Source organism: Schistocerca gregaria, chromosome 4, assembly GCF_023897955.1.
Source record: "Schistocerca gregaria isolate iqSchGreg1 chromosome 4, iqSchGreg1.2, whole genome shotgun sequence".
Classification (NCBI taxonomy): Eukaryota; Metazoa; Arthropoda; class Insecta; order Orthoptera; family Acrididae; genus Schistocerca; species Schistocerca gregaria.
The window spans coordinates 306,840,893-306,860,808 of NC_064923.1; the positions used below are offsets into that span (position 1 = coordinate 306,840,893).

The window sequence follows — 19,916 nt, forward strand, 5'->3', positions numbered from 1 at the left end:
GCCAGGTGGAAATGGCATGGTAAGCCGTTCCACAGGACTACATCCAGCATCTCTACGATCGTCTCCATGGGAGAATAGCAGCCTGCATTGCTGCGAAAGGTGTATATACACTGTACTAGTGCCGACATTGTGCATGCTCTGTTGCCTGTGTCTATGTGCCTGTGGTTCTGTCAGTGTGATCATGTGATGTATTTGACCCCAGGAATGTGCCAATAAAGTTTCCCCTTCCTGGGACAATGAATTCACGGTGTTCTTATTTCAATTTCCAGGAGTGTATATTCGTTAACACAGAATCACGCACCAAATTATACAAACAACTCAGCAACTTTGAAAAATATTACTTTCCAATTATCCTTACCGTCTGTACACCACAGCCCCATTCTTTCTCTGTTAGAGTCTCCTGATAACTCCTACAACAATGCTTAAATGCAGAAAGTACGGGAAATAAAATATCATCTCAAAACTAATGAACTATTCACAGAGATTTTCGAAAGATACACTATGGTTATTGTATACAAAGATTAATGCGGGGGAGGGGGCAGCTGCTTGCTGTTTAAACAACATGGAAACCTGTAGCCTAGAGGGTGAGTCCCTGGGTCGCGGCTAGAGCGAGAAGTGAATGCCTCCCAGATATGACTGGTAGAAGGGATATGAAATACCTCCCACTGAGCAAAAGATACACCAGCGTCTGATCCACGGTCGAAGGTTGCTGACAGCGTCTGTCTCCATGTCAGGAGCGGATGACATGTTGGGGGCAAACAATGGAATATCACGTGACAAACCTCCTACAGAACCACATGGATACATTCACCGCTAAACGTCCCGTACTTTCAAATCATTCCTCAACAGGCTCTCGAGGAGGGCAGTTTTGAGTGGATCCACGTTAAAGACGAATATAAGGAAGAAAATCAGTGTTAGAACATGGAATATTCGAAGTATACATGAAGTGAGAAAACTAGCAAATGTGATCCATGAAAATAAACGGCTTAGTGCCTCATAGTCTCAGAGTGTATTTCCCAGAGTATTAAAGATTTTATCCCATATTCCGATAAAACTGTCTTGTTAAAGCTGAGTGCCAGTCCAGTGAACATCATCATCACTCAAGCTTATGCACCAATGCTGATACTCATGAGCAAGAAGTGGACTCATTCTATGACCAAATAAAGAAAGTACTTACACTTAATACGAAATTAATATAATATTAGGAGACCTCATAGCCATACTGGAAAATAATGGGAGACCTCATAGTCAAACTGGAAAAAAGGCAGATGCGTACATTTGTTAGAATCTTTAGGTTTAGGAACATGAAACGAGAAATTTAATCACCCAATTCAATTGTGCCAGGAACAAAACATGAAATTCGCCAATAATTTGTTCAAATTACCACGACGATGATTGTACCATATAGCTACACATGGAAATCTACGGCAGACAGCAAGATAACGTTATTCGCAACTAGACAGACTATATTTTAATCGATAAGCGTTTTGGAACCTGAGTCACCAGACCGTCCATTTATTCCAAAGCAGATTATCCATCTGGCCATACTCTACACTTAGTTTCTCTAAAAACAAAACTCGTAAAACCAAAAAAAACAGCTAATCCTAGGACAGTAAGCACTCCATCTTCATGCCACGAGTGGCCTACCGGGACCATCCGAGGGCCGTGTCATCCTTAGTGGAGGATGCGGATAGGAGGGGCGTGGGGTCAGCACACCGCTCTCCCGAACGTTATGATGGTAATCTTGACCTAAGCCGCTACTATTCGGTCGAGTTGCTCCTCAATTGGCATCACGAGGCTGCGTGCGCCCCTAAAAATGGCAACAGTGCATGGCGGCTGTATGGTCACCCATCCAAGTGCTGGCCACACCCAACAGCGCTTAACTTTGGTGATCTCACAGGAACCGGTGTATCCACTGCGACAAGGCCGTTGCCCAAACATAGGACAGTAGCTTATGAAAAACTGAAACAGCCTGAAATGATAAATGAAGTGATCATATATATATATATATATATATATATATATATATATATATATATATATATACAGTAAAATAGTGACAACAAAGATCTCCCTGATTGATCAAGAGAACTATATCAAAGTATAGGAAGAGATGAAAACATTATGATAACGACTGCTTAAGAGACACTAGGATGTGAAAAAAGGGGTTTTAAAAAGAAATGGATGCCTAATGAAATTCTTTCATTGATGAGTGAACGCCGAAGGCAAACCCAGACAGATCTATTTGATTACAATAATTTTTAGAAACTTACGTGGTCGGCAATCAGAACAACAGAATATAAATGGTGGCATCTCGAATATGAAGACACTGAAAGCTTGCAAGTTCCACATGATGTTTTAAATTATATAAAAAGCTACAATATGGAAGAAGAAACGTCTCTTTGGTAGGCAACAAAAATTATAAAATAGTTCCTGATTAGACAGAGAAGAAAGAGATATTGGAAGACAGTATAAGGAACCTCTTTCCAAATGACAAACGAAATGCTGAGATTTCTACGAACGATAAGGTAACAGGACCTTCAGTTATGAAAAAAGCAACCGATAAAGCCACACGAAACTGTTAAAACAATGAATCCACTGTACCTCATGAAATTCCATTTGCACTTATTGGACTTCTTGGTGAAGAGGTATAGGGGTCTAATACAAACATTTTTAGCAAAATTTGCATTGCTCCTAATTTCAATGTCGTATCAACTTTCATTTCCTTGTCAAGAAAGGCGAATGCTCTACTATGTGAATTCACAGACTAATGTCTTATGAGCAATTTTCTGAAAATATTTCTGAAAGTCATTCATCAAAGGTTGTTTGAAAGGTGTGTGAAATGTTTAGGCGCAAGAGAAGCGAAAGTTGCAGTACAAGTTCAAGTGAAGAAGCGCTATGTTCAGGATAATTCTTGAATTGATTACGAACAAGATTTTGATTGAGTACAACATCATACATTTACGAGAATTCTCAAAAGAATGGGTATAGACGAGAAAGACATTCGCTGTATAAAGAAAGGTCATAAACTTAGTTAAGTCTGTGAGGGTACGGCAAGCGATGCGTTATGTCACGTTTGTTATTCAGTTTTTTACTCAGAGAGTATATTTCAGGAAGCACATTGTGATTTAGAAAATGGCGCAAAGATCAATGGAGTCTTCATCAACAACATTCACTCTGCTGATGATACTGTGCTGATTGCTAATAAGTCAAATGATCTTCAGTGACTCGTCAACGTAGTAGGAGATAACAACACGAATCTACATCTGAATATTAACACTAAAAACACGCGTTTATAATTGTCCCAATTCAGCACAACGCCTTCACAAATGCAGATCTACGATTCAATGGCTCCGTAATATGGAGAGTGGACACGTTTAAGTACCTTGGAATGTGGTTCTGTGAAGAGCAGAGATAAAATACCGCTAAGAAAACTTCAGTAATGCTATCATAAAATTCCAGAAAATTAGATCGGTACTTGCACACATTTCTGACGGATACACACTAACATACGCCAAAGTAAAGATGATCAAGGCATTTGGAATCTGCTTTCAGCGCAGAATGCTTAAAATACCTTCTACATTGAGATTAAGCAAACAGCGACAAGCGTGGGCAGCATTAAAAAGAATAAATACTGTATACTTAGGAGACAGCGTGTGGAAGAGCAAATACACGCCTCTCCAGATGAAAAAGGCAAGATTGGGTTTGAAAGAAGAAAAGGACGAAGAGGAATATTTTGGTTATGTAACAAAGTAGTAGACAAGATTACCAAGTGCAGACCAACTACTACAAACTTCGGATCATACAACAAAGATAAATCGCGTGGTCACCAACTTCGATTAATGGATAGGCAGAAGAAGAAGAAGAAGAAACGTCCTCAGAGTTCAAGAAGAATGTAAAAATATCAATTCCGAAGAAGGCAGGTGCTGTCAGGAATGAATATTGCTGAACCCTAACTTTAATGAATCACATTTGTAAAACACTGACGCAAATTTTGATCAGAAAAATGGGAAACTGGCTGAAGTCGACGTTCGGGAAGATCATTTTGGGTTCCGGGGAAATTTAGGAATACGCAACAGATGCTGACTCTAAGACTTATCTCAGAAGAAAGCCTGAAAGAAGGCAAACCTAATTTTATAGCATTGTAGATTTAGAGAAAGCTTTTGAAAATGTTGATTGGACACAGTCTTGGAAATTCTGGAGGTAGTAGGGAGCCAAAAGTTATATATGGATCGTGCAGAAAGAAACCAGAAGAATCGAGAGACGTGAAAGGGAAGTATTAGGCGCGAAGGCAGTGAGACAGCGTGGTAGCCTTTCCCAGACGTTATTCAGTCTGAAGAATGAGCAAGCAGTAAAGGAAACCAACGAGAAATATGGATAGTTCAGGGAGACGAAATAAACAGTTTAAGGTTTACAAACGGTGTTTAATTCTATCAGAGACGGCAAAGGACTTGGCAAAGCAGTTGAAAGGAATGGATAGTCTCTTGAAAAGAGTTTGTGATATGAACATCTTATGAGGTAAAACAAGGTTAATTCACTTGATAAATGACATTATTTGTATGCATAGACAAGGACAAGGCTGCTTGCTTTTTACATTGTTGTTGTTTCGGTCCGGTATTGAGCCCCGCGCTCATCGTCAGCGTACATTATATTACGTGCTACAATAACTAGTGCTGCTTTGCTTTACTGTCTAGTATTTACATGTATGACGGCTACAAGACACCTCGAACACAGGACTGAAATTCAGTTCAGTTGAAATAAATCAGATGGCTCTGACGGAATTAGAGCAGATAGTTAGACGTCAAATAGTAGTAGATGATTTCGGCTATTTGGCTATTTGGTGATGCGAAAAGTAGTGTCCACCAGCAACAAAAATCAAGAGCAGTGAAATATTTATTTCATGAATTATAATAAAGTGAAACTTCCTGGCAGATTAACACTGTGTGCCGGACCGAGACTCGAACTCGGGACCTTTGCCTTTCGCGTGCAAGTGCTGTACCAACTGAGCTACCCAAGCACGACTCACGCCCCGTTCTCACAGCTTTACTCCCGGCAGTACCTCGTCTCCCACCTTCCAAACTTAACAGAAGCTCTCCTGCGAACCATGCAGAACTAGCACTCATCAAAGAAAGGATATTGCGGAGACAGGGCTTAGCCACAGCCTGTGGGATATTTCCAGAATGAGATTTCCACTCTGCAGCTGAGTGTGCGCTGATATGAAACTTCCTGGCAGATTAAAACTGTGTGCCGGACCGAGACTCGAACTCGGGATCTTTGCCTTTCCCCGAGTTCGAGTCTCATATCAGCGCACCCTCCGCTGCAGAGTGGAAATCTCATTCTATAATAAAATACCTGAAAACATTTCTGGTATCATTTAAACTGGAAAATTTGTTTTCTTTTTTTCTGGACAATAAATCAAAAGTAATAGAAGCAGTTTGTAAGAGGTCCATGATTAAGGAATTTGTTGTTAGCGCACTCGAGAAGATGTAATTTCGCTGGATTGCTCACGCGCTGCGTGCGATATGTAAGCTTTAAGAGAATCTCAGACCAAAGGGCAGTGTTGTATGCAGTAGGAACTGTTTAGTAGTTGGAGTAAGTAGTTGCTAGCGAGCAGTCTGGTGTATCGTGTTGGCTGGGCCGGTCGTGGTGGAGCGATGGCGGAGCCTGAGCGATATAATATACGGTAAAAGCAGCCTCACGCATATGTAGTATTGTTATATCAAGTCGCATGTAAATGTTTTTAAAAAAATCTCTTAATAATAATCTTTCTCATAAAAAGTAACTTTTTACAATCATTCATTTCAGTTTAAAGAATTTACTAATTTCTCCAATCTTTGCTCATTCCGATTATTGAAAGGAAAAATCAGTTGCTTCTTTTTGTATATGACAAATCTATCGGGCAGCATTGCACAGAGCTGCGCCCGAAAAATTTCTTATAGGAGCAGATATATACGCGTTATCCGGCGACCTAATTGAGGTAAGATTTTTCAATTTATTCAGAATGAATTTTCAGGGCCATTACGCAGCACTGCTGACGTCCTAAATTTACCAGTTTAAATTCACAGTCATTATCGAAAGGTTATAAGTGAGCGACAATTTTATTGAGAGGTTAGTCACATTGTATTATTGGTAGGTTACGGAATTTATCTGTTGGTAGGTTACGCTAAATGGCAATGTTATGGTTATATTTTTTACTGTTGCCAGGTTTCGGAACTTTTACTGTTGAGAGATTACAGTAAATGTGAATATTATTTATATTATTTTTTATTGTGGGGAGGTTACTAGTTGTTGACCCTTCCCTAATTTCCGTTTAAAAAAAATAATAATAAAAAAGCCACACGGTATCTGATTTTCGTTTTCTTTGTAAAGCCCTTCTGTTTCTTCTATTATTAAGCCCACTCTACGTTGATGCTGGTAAAGTCGCAGTCTACATCTGACCTGCTGCAGGACACCAGTTGCCTCTAACTGCAAATAGGGCTCCGGTGGCGTGTCTGCGACATCAGTTTGTAAACGTCACCAAGGATGTATATACTCTGCTCAGAGGAGAATGCAGACAGGACCAAGTCTTATGAATTGTGGATTATCTCAGAGTCAAGGGTCTATTCGTGGTGGGTGGATTCCTTTCCTACACAGAGAGTTAGCTGTAAGTTTTGGTTTGTTGAGAAAACCTTGCCGGTTACTTACAGTGATTGATTGTTTCTTTCCCTCCTACTGATTGTGCTTAAAATTTTTACAATGAAATGGTTAATCACTGACGATAGGACATAAATACATAGCAAACAATACAAACGAAACATTGAGTGCTAACAGTGAGTATAGAATTACATCAGGACTGCACGAAATTTCGGGTGTTGTTCAGGAATATATTCCGAGTATTTTGCCATAAGAAGCCTGTGGTGTCTGGTGGCTCGTTAAGGAGTAATTACGTTTCTCTTAATTTCTTGCCTCCATTTATTTTTTAATTTGTGTTGTCCCAAAATATCTGAACAGCGCGAGCGCAGCAACAGGACTTACCACATGAACGGACTTCATCATGCAGCCGATAAAACACTGAAATCAGAAAGAACAATGACATTTACCATTGACTCCTTAATCCAGTTGATACCTTACGGACTACTGAAGCACAATAATATTGCTACAAAATTTGTATGTATACAAGTGATAGTATTAACACTTTAGAAAAAATATAAATCTTAAATATTAAGCAAAATATTTAGTGTAGTAGACTTACTAACGCCTAGCAATAACTTTTTAACGATGGATTCTTCGGATTCAGAGGGAAAAAATACTATCCCTCTATATATATTCAGGAATCCTTGTGTTTCGAGTTACAAAGATATTCTGATGGCATTGTAATTGTGGCAAAGAACACAAAGGAATTGGAGGGCCGGTTGAACGAAATGGATAGTGTCTTAGAGAACAATTGTAAGACACCCATCAACAAAGCTTGAATAAAGGTAATGGAATGTAGTGGAATCATAATTAACAGCGGAAACTGTCGTGGGTGAAAGTATAGGATAATAGAAGCAAAAATGTGCCAGTAAACATACCTAGGTCTGCTTCAGTGTGACGTTTTATCCTAGTTGGTACAAATATGTTTGATTCACTGAAAATATAATGTCTTTTTACTTATGACGCTGGTTCTCCGTCTGGTGGGAACCAAATTAACATTTTTGAACGATTAAAAAGATGGGCACAGCTGTGTTTAAGTCATGAAGTAAATTATTTAAAAGTTGTTTTTATTTTTATTTGTTAAATACGTAAACGGATAAAAGTCATTTGCCAACACACTTTGAAACCATTAAGGCTTTGAAACGGAAGATGACAGAGATTCTCGTTGCGGCTCAACACAAACAAATGTGTCGTGCTTAATTGCGTAGAAAGTCCCAGTATTTTCCGATTGCACTATGCAGACCAGTCAGTGAAGGCGTGATGTCAGTTAAATGTCTGGATGTATACGTACAAGGCAATTTATGGAGGAATGCCCAATATTTGACTGTTGCTCGTCAGTATTGGATTAGTACCGTATACGACTGACAGAGGAAATACAGTAGATCTAAAGAAGACCAGAGCTTTCCGAAACAGATTCAATAAGTAGGCACGGAATCGTCTGAGAAACGCTTAGCCAACTGCAGTGGCAGAAGCTACAAACAAGGTGTTGTACGTCATTGGTGAGGTTTATGGTTATTCTGAAACTGTGTAGCCGCGCGGGATTAGCCGAGCAGTTTAAGGCGCTGCAGTCATGGACTGTGCGACTGGTCCTGGCGGAGGTTCGAGTCCTCCCTCGGGCATGGGTGTGTGAGGATAATTTAGGTTAAGTAGTGTGTAAGCTTAGGGACTGATGACCTTAGCAGTTAAGTCCCATAAAGTTTCACACACGTTTGAACGTTTTTGATAGTGTGTATTTGTAAAAGAGTGGACCAAAACACTACTTCCTACTTCCTATAATTCGTGAAAAGACCACGAGGGTAAAAGTAGAGATATTCGAGGTCATACAGATGCTTACCAACAGTAGTTCTTTCACGAACCATTCGTAACTGAAAAAGGAAACGAGGGCGAGGGAGGAGCAGTTGTACACAAGGCACCCTCCGCCAAGTACCATAAGAACGCTTGATGATTGTAGATCGACATATAAAGATTGACATAGATCCGAGGAGTAGGTAAAATTTCGTTACCAGAATAGTCGCTGCCGATGTTTATAAACGCTCTCGCCAATAACTTACATCTGTATTATCCACCTCATGATTCAAAATGGTTCAAATGGCTCTGAGCACTATCGGACTCAACAGCTGTGGTCATAAGTCCCCTAGAACTTAGAACTACTTAAACCGAACTAACCTAAGGACATCACACACATTCATGCCCGAGTCAGGATTCGAACCTGCGACCGTAGCAGTCACGCGGATCCGGACTGAGCGATTTACACCTTATGATATACCTGTGTAAGTTCATTATAGGAGGTGAGCAAAACTATGTAAACACCACCAATACATGTTAACATGCTTAATTCGGCGTAGGAAAACCGTTGGCATTCCATATAGATTCCAGTCATCTCGGAGTGGATAAATACAGTCCGGCATGGTTTTCAAGGGAGTCTTATACCATTCTCACTGTATAGTAGTGGGAAGTTTAGACGACGATGACGGAGGTAGATAGCGATCACGCTTCTCTCCAAAGTAGACCACAAAGGTTCTATGACAATGCGATCTGGTGATTGTGATGTCCTGAGGAGATGGGACAATTCTTTCTTGTGGAAACAAAAGCAGTCTTGCATGATGCAAGCTGTGTGAACAGGGCCCCGTTGCGTTGGAACACAACATCATCGTTGGCGTACAAACATTGCACTATTGGATGGGCAATCCCGTTGCTAAGTTTCTCGCTGTTCTTTTTTCTGCTGCTTCTTATTATTTTCGAGTTTATTCTATTTACTCTCAGTCCGTATTCTGTACCCATTACAGTGTTCATTCCATTCAGCATATCATGTAATTCTTTTTTATTTCCGCTGGGGACAGTAGTGTCATCAAGGAATGTTACCATTGATATCATGTCACTGTGCATTTAAATTCCACTCTTCAAGCTTTCTTTTAGTAACATCATTTGTTACCCACTGGGCTCATAAGATATCGCGATATGGCTGCCCAAATCATCATCTAACGCCCTCCTTGTTTCGCACTTGGGGCGTAAACCTGGCCAAAAGTGGAAACAATGTGAAGCAAGACTCCTCCGGTTAAACGACATTCTTCAACTGTTCCATAGACTAGGTATTGTGGCTTCAGCATAATGTTTTCTTGTTAGGAACATTTGAATAATTCCAGCTCGCCCTCCAAATACCTGCTTCTGGAGCTCTCTTCGTGACGTTTTGGTGCTGATAGCGTTTGCGACATTGAGTTCTACAGTAACTTTTGGAACTGTTGTCATCTTATTAATCGTAACAATCCTTTTCAATGACTGTCCTCAAGATCACTCACCATACACTTTCGTCCGCCTTGTGACTCGATAGATGATATTTTCCCGCTTTCTCTGTATGCGTTGCAGACCTTCGATACGGTGCCCCTTCTGAACACCAAACACTTTGCCAGTCTTGGTTACGGAAGAACCCACCATACTATTATCAACAATTTGCCGTCATTCGAATTCACTTAGCTCCGATATAATGCAAACTACACATGACCCTGTTCTGACCAAGACTGACATGTATTGAGGACAGTGGTCAGGTGCCGTTCGAAGTCTAATTCTACAGCGCATCCTGCAAGCTTAGCTAGCATCTGAATTTAAGCATGCATTTCTCGATGCATATTCATACTTATGTCCAATCCTGTATATCAGTCAACATGTGTTGGAAGTAATGAAATCATTTGTTTCGAGCTATTGTGAAGAATGTTTAACATATTGGAATAACTGATCGTCATCACAAAATTTATTTTAAAAAAAGGAATGAATTGAAAACAAAAGGCGAAACTAGTGTGTAACACAGTACATTTCTTTAACAGTGTCTAATAAATACGTACTGTTTAATCAACATATTCCAGAAGTTGTAGAAATGCTATTAAATATGTTTCACAATAAATATTATTATTCAGTACTCGGTTAGCAGTCTCTTGATTCAAACAGTGTAGTTAGTTTTATTAAAACACTCTATTTAAAGAAATGCAATCATATTTCGGTACCTACAAAGTATGTATTACCTAACATTTCTACAGGGATGAAAGGTATGTTTATTAAGTTTGACGTAAATCAGTTAAAAGCTCTTTTTCTACATATTTCAAAGCAAAATTTTAATTTTAGAAAAATTCTTTGTTAAGTTATTGACGATAAAAACTTTCCTATTCTAGTATATTCACTTGTAAAATTGAGTAACGTTTGAGTAACCTGCACTTTATTCGTGTAACCTGTTTCTCAGGTTTTTGCCAAAATTACTACGCAAATTATAAAATTACTGACACTAACAAGTTCCTGTCTAGACAAAAATCTTGCGGGAAATGCAAGATTGTAAGTGTGGGCGTTGTGGTAAAATTCTGCGAGCCTATGTTAAGTTTTTGCCTTATAAATTTAGTGTCAGTCAGTTTGCTATTAACTCACGGCTTGAAACATTCTGCACCACTCCTCTCAAGATGTTTGTCATTTCCCTCACTTGTCTGTAGAAATTTCGTCGTGGATATCTGAGGTAATCTTAGCAAATGACGAAAAAGGTGAACAGACCCAACCTTAGACAACGATCAGGAAGGTAGAGAGAAATATAATTAAAACTTGTATGTCATCACCCCAATCATAATTAAGTAGTGTAAAAATGGTGATTACTTATATCTAAGTGGCACTTAACTTTGCTTTATATTTAACTTCGTTCTACACTTCTTTGGATGGGATGCTACATATAACAGACAAAGATACATGCTTCTAGGACGACGGATCAATTTGCCTATAGTGTGTGGCTCCTCTGACTCACTTACCTTCTCCTCTGTTGTTGTGGCCTCCTTGTTTGTTTTGAGCCCATCCAGACTATCTGCAGACAAGGAAAAGCAGCAGTCAGAGACATCGCACATCAAGTATCGATCACTTCACAGCGCGGAACTCTGTTCAAGACGCAAGAAATAATTAACGACACAAAGGTAGTTGCACATTTTTCAAAAAGAATCTGTAGAATTCTTGGAATCCTTAGTTTTAGTTATGTTAAACTGCTGAAAATAGTTTTGCGACCCCTCCCTCTTTTCTCCCTCACTCACTCTTTCTCTCTCTCTCTCTCTCTCTCTCTCTCTCTCTCTCTTATACACACTATAGATCGAGTGAAATTACTCTGATGAGCCAAAACATTCTGGCTACCTGCTTAATAATATGTTGATCCTCTTTGAAAAACGATACAGCAGTGTTTAGTTTTCTGGAGGTAAGTGGCACACAGGGCGCCGACTTTCCAAAATGTTTGTGTGAGCATACCAATCGCGGAATGTAACATATGCTTTCTGGATAGTCTCGATATTTTTAAGATTATTAGCTTCCATTTGTAATCTTCTATGAACACTTCCGGTGTCACAAAGATCTGTATTGTGATAAATTAAAATATACCGGTACTACACTGAAGCGCCACAGAAACTGATACAGGCATGCGTGTTCAAATGCAGAGATATCTAAACAGGCAGAATACGGCTCTGCGGTCAGAAAAGCTTATAAATAAGACAGAAAATGTCTGGAGCAGTTGTTAGATCAATTATAGCTGCTAGAACGTCAGGTTATCAAGATTTAACTGAGTTTGAACGCGGCGTCATAATTGGCGCACGAGCGATGGGACACGTCATCTCCGAGGTAGCGATGAAGTGGAGATTTTCCCGTACGACCATTTCACGAGTGTACCGCGAATATCAGGAATCAGAAGTGCAACGCTTCCGGAAATTCCTGCAGATTTCAATGCAGGGCCATTCTTAAGTGTCAGCGTGCGAACCATTCAACGAAACATCATCGATATGGGCTTTCGAAGCCGAAGCTCCTCTCATGCACTATACAAAACTTAACACCTCACCTGGGCCCGTCTACAAAGACATTGGACTGTTCATGACTGAAAACATGTTGCCTGGTTGCACGAGTCTCGTTTCAAATTGTATCGAGGGGGAGGGGGGCGGGGGGACGTGTACGGGTAAGGAGATAACGTCATGAATCCATGGACTGCATGTCAGCAGGGGACTGTTCAAGCTGGTGAAGGCTCTGTAATGGTGTAGGGCATGTGCAGTTGGAGTGATATAGGACCCCTGATACGACTCTGACAGGTAGCACGCACGGAAGCATCCTGTCTGATCACCTGCACCCATTCGTGTCCGTTGTGGTCAATTCCAGCAGGACAATGCGACACCCCACACGTCCAGAATTGTTACAGAGTGGCTCCAGGACTTCTCTTCTGAGTTTAAATACTTCCGCTGGCCAGCAAACTCCCTAGACATGAGCATTACTGAGCATATCTGCGATGCCTTGCGACGTGCTGTTCAGAAGATATCTCTACCCCCTCGTGCTCTTACGGATTTCTGGGCAACCCTGCTGTATTCATGGTATCAGTTCCCTCCAGAACAACTTCAGACATTAGTCGAGTCCATGCCACGTCGTGTTGCGACACTTCTGCGTCCTCGCAGGGGCCATACACGATATTAGGCAGGTATAGCAGGTTCTTTGGCTCTTCAGTGTATAAGCATACGTTGAGACTGCCCTAGCTCAGTCGGCAACACAGCTAACTTAAAAGCAACGGAAATGAAATCAAACTCAGGTTCAAATGAACTTGGGCGAATCGACAGACACGGAGGAGTAACTTAAGCGATACGGACCCGCCTGATTCCCAAACACAAAATATATAGCCTATCATTAGCTAATTTAACTTTCATTACAAGAGATAGAAATAGGAATTTAATGGAGTGCGTTACAAAATCCCATGTAATACAAACAAAGAGACGTGTATAGAAGTAATTCTCGGTATAGTATTTCAGCTTTCTATACGCCTCCAGTAAACGCGCAACGTTAGGAAATTGCGAAAGCTTTTGCCGTGCGAAGAGCTTTTGTTCCGTGCATCCCGTCAGGAGACATCTACTTTGCACTAGCTATTAATGCGGCAATACCCTTTGAATCTACAGTATAAGCTCCAGCGTCCATGAAAACCATTCTTTCAACAAACTAAACGATTACAATCCAGATTAGGTGAAAACAATTTCACTGAAATCTTAAACCGCACCGCTGTTATAGTTTTTAAAAAAACTATTCAGGCAGTCTGTAACAGTCTGTCTGCCGGAGTGGCCGAGCGGTTCTAGGCGCTGCAGTCTGGAACCGCGCGACCGCTACGGTCGCAGGTTCGAATCCTGCCTCAGGCATGGATGTGGGTGACGTCCTTAGGTTAGTTAGTTTTAAGTGGTTCTGAGTTCTAGGGGACTGATGACCTCAGAGGTTGAGTCCCATAGTGCTCAGAGCCATTTGAACCATTTTGTAACAGTCGGTCGGCTTCCTTGTATCTCGGGTTATTCTTTATTACTGCTCAATTATGGCAGGCAGAGTTTTTAAAACAATTGTTGACGAATGGCGTGGGCGTATCGTAGCGTTTCTTTTGTAAGGAAAAATGAAGTAAGCCGAAAAGATGGGAATACATTCACGGTGTTACGCGCCTGTGTTTCTGGGGAATTCATTTGACTTGGCAAGGGAAAGGCAACGAACGGTGGAGTGTGTCGCTTAATTGTGGAATGTGTTGCTTGGTTACCTTTGCCTTGGTTGATATGTTTTACAGGTCATAAATTTTAACTTACATCTCAGTATTTTAATAGTTCATTACTGTTTTGATAAAAGCAAGTGAGAAATATTTATCTTATTTAGTTTTTATCACACTAAAAAATTTGTTTGTGCGGTGCAGCCACAAGATTACTTGTGTGGTATCAGATGTCCACGCACAGGTCATGTAATTCCCGTACCTTACATCCCAAATGTGTTCTCGAGGCTCAGAGCACACGAATTAGATTGCCAGAATTGCAGTATAACACTCCTGAAACCATGTCCTATGACACGGACAGTTATTCTGGTGGAAAACACCGTCGCCGTCGGAAAGGACATCTAGCGCGAAGGGATGCAGGTGGCCCACTGCAATGTTCTGGTCCATGACCCTGCTGGTGACTGATTATCAACACTAGTCCCATGGAAGCCCCTGACGAGATCGCCGCCTATACTGCTTTACGGAGCGGAGAAGCTTCCGATCTCCATATTCTGAGCTGATGTGCGGAAGCCCAACTGCTTGATGCGTGCTCGGGGTTTCGTCGTCCTTCAACCACTTTCCATAAATGCTTACGACAATAGTACGTAAACAGATCTTCTCCATTTCCAAGGGGCTCATTCTCAGGCGCGGGGCCTTAACAATCTGCCCTTTCTCAAAGTCGCTCATGTATATGGATTTCCCCATTTACCACCACTGGCGTCGCGGATTGGTTCGCCATTCGTCTCCGCCCCAACTATACATTTTTCTTACCACATCACGTGTTGGCAACGGACCAGGTGGCGTTCAGTGAAACGGTGAGCAGTGGTCACCAGTGCATATCTGAGTGGCGATTACGTGGGGAAGCAACGTAAAGGCCAGCTTTAAATTTGTCCTAAATGCTTCAGTCTAAGTAGACAGTACCTTCTTGATAGTCTAACGGAAGTTAATATTCGGTGAGTCCTAGCCAACTGTGCTGCCAAAATACCAAGCAAATGATCCTCCCGCAGTGCAACGTGCCATCTTTCACAAAGTAAAATCCTTGCGAACAAATTTAAGAAAATGATGGGAGAAGTGAAGGACAGTCGGAAGTTTCGGAGGTCTTGATGATTCCTTGCAGTCGCAGAGACAAGTTAGTGTCCCTGCCAATATTCACCATGGTGTTGTATTTTCTCTCATGTGTTTGTATCTTGTCTTACATTTCAAGGAGTAGCGAGTGACAAACGTTTCAAATACATCTTTTCATTTCTCCTTTGATATCCCAATTTTATGAATATATTTTATACTTCCTGAGTTAATTAATGACGAAACAATTTTTTTGTCTCATTAGCCTCATCTTTAGAACTCAGATTCCGTTCCCTCTTTCCAATTTTTTCTGTTTTCACATTGCAATTGCAAACGCAGCTACTTCAATCGCCTCGTCATTCAGGTAATGATTATACAATCGTTCATTCTTCTTCAGGACTAGAGCCCTTGATCGGCATAGCCCCGTGCCTCCGCATACGTGTGTAGTCTCCTTTTGTCCTCCATCCTCGGATCTTAGACTTCGTAAGGTCATCCAACACGTTACCAGCCATCTAGCTTGAGGTCGGCCTTTCATTCTGGGGGAATACATCTTTCCTTTCATTATGTTTCTGCTTATTCTGTCAAGTACCAGCTTCTCTGACATTCGATGTATTTTACTATATCTTTGCTTTGTATAAGATGTTGTGTTTCGTAATCGTACCTTACTCTCCAACCTTGTGTCTCTATATCATATGCCCATGGATCTTCCTCGGGGTTTTTCTTTCAAATGACTTAGGTTGTTTATATCCTCTTCTAACTCAAGTTAACAGATTCATCTCAACTCTTTTTGTTTTAGCAATCAGATAATTCTTAAATAGTAGTAAGTTAGCATACTAGGCTATTTCCTGCTTGTAATATTTCTCTAAATCTTTACCTCATATTACAATTCACAACAGTGGAAACATTTACAGACTCAAATAATGGCTTACCTTATCTGCATATACAGGGTGTTCCATTGATCGTGATCGGGCCAAATATCTCACGAAATAAGCGTCAAATGAAAAAAACTACGAAGAACGAAACTTGTCTAGCTTCAAGGGGGAAACCAGATGGCGCTATAGTAGGCCCGCTAGATGGCCCTGCCATAGCTCAAACACGTATCAACTGCGTTTTTTAAAAATAGGAACCCCCATTTTTGTCACATATTCGTGTAGTACGTTAAGAAATGTGAATGTTTTAGTTGGACCACTTTTTTCACTTTGCGGTAGATAGCGCTGTAATAGTCACAAATAAATCGCTCACAATTTTAGACGAGCAGTTGGTAACAGGTAGCTTTTTAAATTAAAATACAGAACTTAGGTACGTTTGAACATTTTATTTCGGTTGCTCCAATATGATACATGTACCTTTGTGAACTCATCATTTCTGAGAACGCATGCTGTTAGAGCGTGATTACTTCTAAATACCACATTAATGCAATAAATGCTCAAAATGATGTCCGTCAACCTCAATGCATTTGGCAATACGTGTGACGACATTCCTCTCAACAGCCAGTAGTTCGCCTTCCGTAATGTTCGCACGTGCATTGACAATGCGCTGACGCATGTTGTCAGGCGTTGTCGGTGGATCACGATAGCATATATCCTCCAACTTTCCCCACATAAAGAAATCCGGGGACGTCAGATCAGGTGAACGTGCGGGCCATGGTATGGTGCTTCGACAACCAATCCACCTGTCATGAAATATGCTACTCAATACCGCTTCAACCGCACGCGAGCTAAGTGCCGGACTTCCATCATATGGGAAGTACATCGCCATTCTGTCGTGCAGTGAAACATCTTGTAATAACATCGGTAGAACATTACGTAGGAAATCAGCATACATTGCACCAGTTAGATTGCTATCGATAAAGTGGGGCCCAATTATCCTTCCTCCCATAATGCCGCACCATACATTAACCCACCAAGGTCGCTGATATTCCACTTGTCGCAGCCACCGTGGATTTTCCGTTGCCCAATAGCACATATTATGGGTTCACTTTACCGCTGTTGGTGAATCACGCTTGGTCGCTAAATAGAACGTGCAAAAAATCCGTCATCGTCCCCTAATTTCTCTTGTGCCCAGTGGCAGAACTGTACACGACGTTCAAAGTCGTCGACATGCAATTCCTGGTGCATAGAAATATGGTACGGGTGCAATCAATGTTGCTCTATCATTCTCAACACTGACGTTTATGAGATTCCCGATTCTCGCGCAACTTGCCTGCTACTGATGTGCGAATTAGCCGCAACAGCAGCTAAAACACCTACTTGGGCATCATCATATGTTGTAGGTTGTGGTTGACGTTTCACATGTGGCTGAACACTTCCTGTTTCCTTAAATAACGTAACTATCCGGCGAACGGTCTGGACACTTGGATGAAGTCGTCCAGGATACCGAGCATCATACATAGCACATGCCCGTTGGGCATTTTGATCACATAGCCATACATCAACACAACACGGTTAATGTATCACGAAGCAAATACCGTCCGCACTGGTGAAATGTTACATGATACCAACTACTTATACGTTTGTATCTATCACAAAGCGAAAAAAGCGGTCCAACTAAAACTTTCATATTTCTTCAGGTACTACACGAATATGTAATAAAAAATGAAGGTTCATTTCTAAAAAACGCAGTTGATATCCTGACCTATGGCAGCGCCATCTAGCAGGCATACCATAGCGCCATATGGTTTCCCCCTTCATGGTAGACGACTTTCGTTTTTTTTTTTTTTTTTTTTTTTTTTTTAGTTTTTTCGTTTGATGCTTATTTCGTGAGATGTTTGGCCCCGTCACTATCAAAGGACCACCCTGTAAATTCTGCATACCCTGTGAAGTTCAGGGCAGAATGTGCGTAGCTTGGTAGCGAATATTAAGCTTTCTTCCAGATCCAAAAGTGCATCGAGCGAGGAGATAATGACACTTTAAACGCCTCTGGGCATGCTGTAATATGCCAGTCTTTGAATTCACAGTACGAAAGGGAGCGAGACTCAGGGATCCGAAGAATGTCTATAGATTTTTCACTTAAAACTAGTTACTAGCACTTTATACGTGCGCTTTTGGTGACATATATCATCAATCTTCAAGAATCTGATAAATCTGATTGTTCATAATTTTTGTAACGTTCTTCTGTGAGTCAAGAAACCCTGTGACAGTTCGTGACGCCCTTCTTTTTACGCATTCAGTATCCCATATTAGTCCTATTCTGTACGAGACCCACGCATGATTCGTAAGCAATCTGCTTTGAACACTCTCTCCATTTTCCTGTCATCTTACTAAGAACCGAAGTCTGCCACATGCCTTCCCTACGTATGAGCATCTGTGATCATTCCATTTCGTATCCCTACAAATCATTATTGATGATTCTATGAGTTTACTGATTCCAATTGTGAGTCATTGATACTGCACTCATAAGATAATACGTGTTTTGTTTCCCGGTTTTTGATGTGCATAATTTCTTATTACTATAAATTTGAAGCAATTTGCCAATCGTAGCGCCACAAATCACAGCAGGATCTGACTGAATGATTGTGTATCTTTTTTCAGGAAATATTTTACTACAGAAAACTGCATCACACGTGAAAAATTTGAGGCTGATATTAACATCGTCTGATATTAACATCGTCAGGCAGATCACTGATTTGCGACATGAACAACAAGCGCCTCAATGTCCTTCTCTGGGGCATGGCTGAAGTTGCTTGTACTTCTATCGATGACTCTCCACCTATGATCAAATTCTGTTACCTAAGTGCCGACAAATGCCCAAGCCAGTAAAAAATTTTGTTTCACAGCCCATACGAACCTACTCTTGTTAATAAACTTAGTTGTGTAAAGGAGTCCAATGTTTTTAGGAAGTACTGCGTCTATATAACTGCCTTGATCCTTGACTTTCAGGATGTCAGATGAGAATTGCCTAAGTCTGACCATGTTCTGTTCTCCTCGCCTTAGAATACGCCATTGTGTTTTATGTTATCTAGTCTGTTCATGAGTGCACAGTGAAGGTTCTTAAGGATGAAATCATTTTTCTGGCCACCTTAGCTAACGAACATGAAAATGCGAAAAGATGTAGACTTACCTAGGTTCTCAGAGGCCATGCAGTCCTTTAAATCCTTGATTGCTTTTGTCAGGTCTGGCTCGTCTGCCTGGAAAAAGACAGTGTCGCAGTGTGAGATACATAAGCTCCATTGATTGCATACAAAAAATAGGGACCTAGTTTTACTGAAAGAAACATGCAAGACATGTGTAAGTTCTCAGGATAGAACGCCTGATGGTATCTTTAACAACCCTATACTATTTATTATTACGTAACTAGCTTGAACTTCTTTCCATTCTTTTCCTGACCTGGAAAAAAATGTGCAGTTAATCATCTCATCTCATCATTTGTACAGCATCTAATTTATTCGTGGTATATTGTTATAACCTAGCTTCGGTTTTTTGTCTTTGGGTGCAAAGAGGAACACATTTTGTTGTTGCCCAACACGCGAATATGCTACGACCTATCTAACGGTTAGAATCAGACTCCTGTACAATTAAAGTATCTTGTAGAGTAATGGAGGAGTCCGCCCGCTTCGCAACGAAGCCAAACAAGAAGAAGGTTCAGAAGAATAAGAGAAATGAAAATAAAACAAGTTAAATAAATTTCAGCCTGGATGTTACAACCCTGACCTAAC

General features: G+C 40.8%; 1 protein-coding gene across 1 annotated transcript in view; it reads right to left on the bottom strand.

Moving 5' to 3' along the window:
• The window catches only part of LOC126266780 (uncharacterized), a 50,770-nt gene that overhangs the window by 22,603 nt on the left and 8,251 nt on the right, over positions 1-19,916 (bottom strand). Inside the window, exons 2-4 of the mRNA XM_049971319.1 lie at positions 19,322-19,388; positions 11,448-11,500; positions 7,015-7,050 (exon numbers count right to left, since the gene is read on the bottom strand). Of these exons, the coding sequence (XP_049827276.1) occupies positions 7,015-7,050; positions 11,448-11,500; positions 19,322-19,388 (156 nt within the window). The remainder of the gene's footprint in view (positions 1-7,014; positions 7,051-11,447; positions 11,501-19,321; positions 19,389-19,916) is intronic.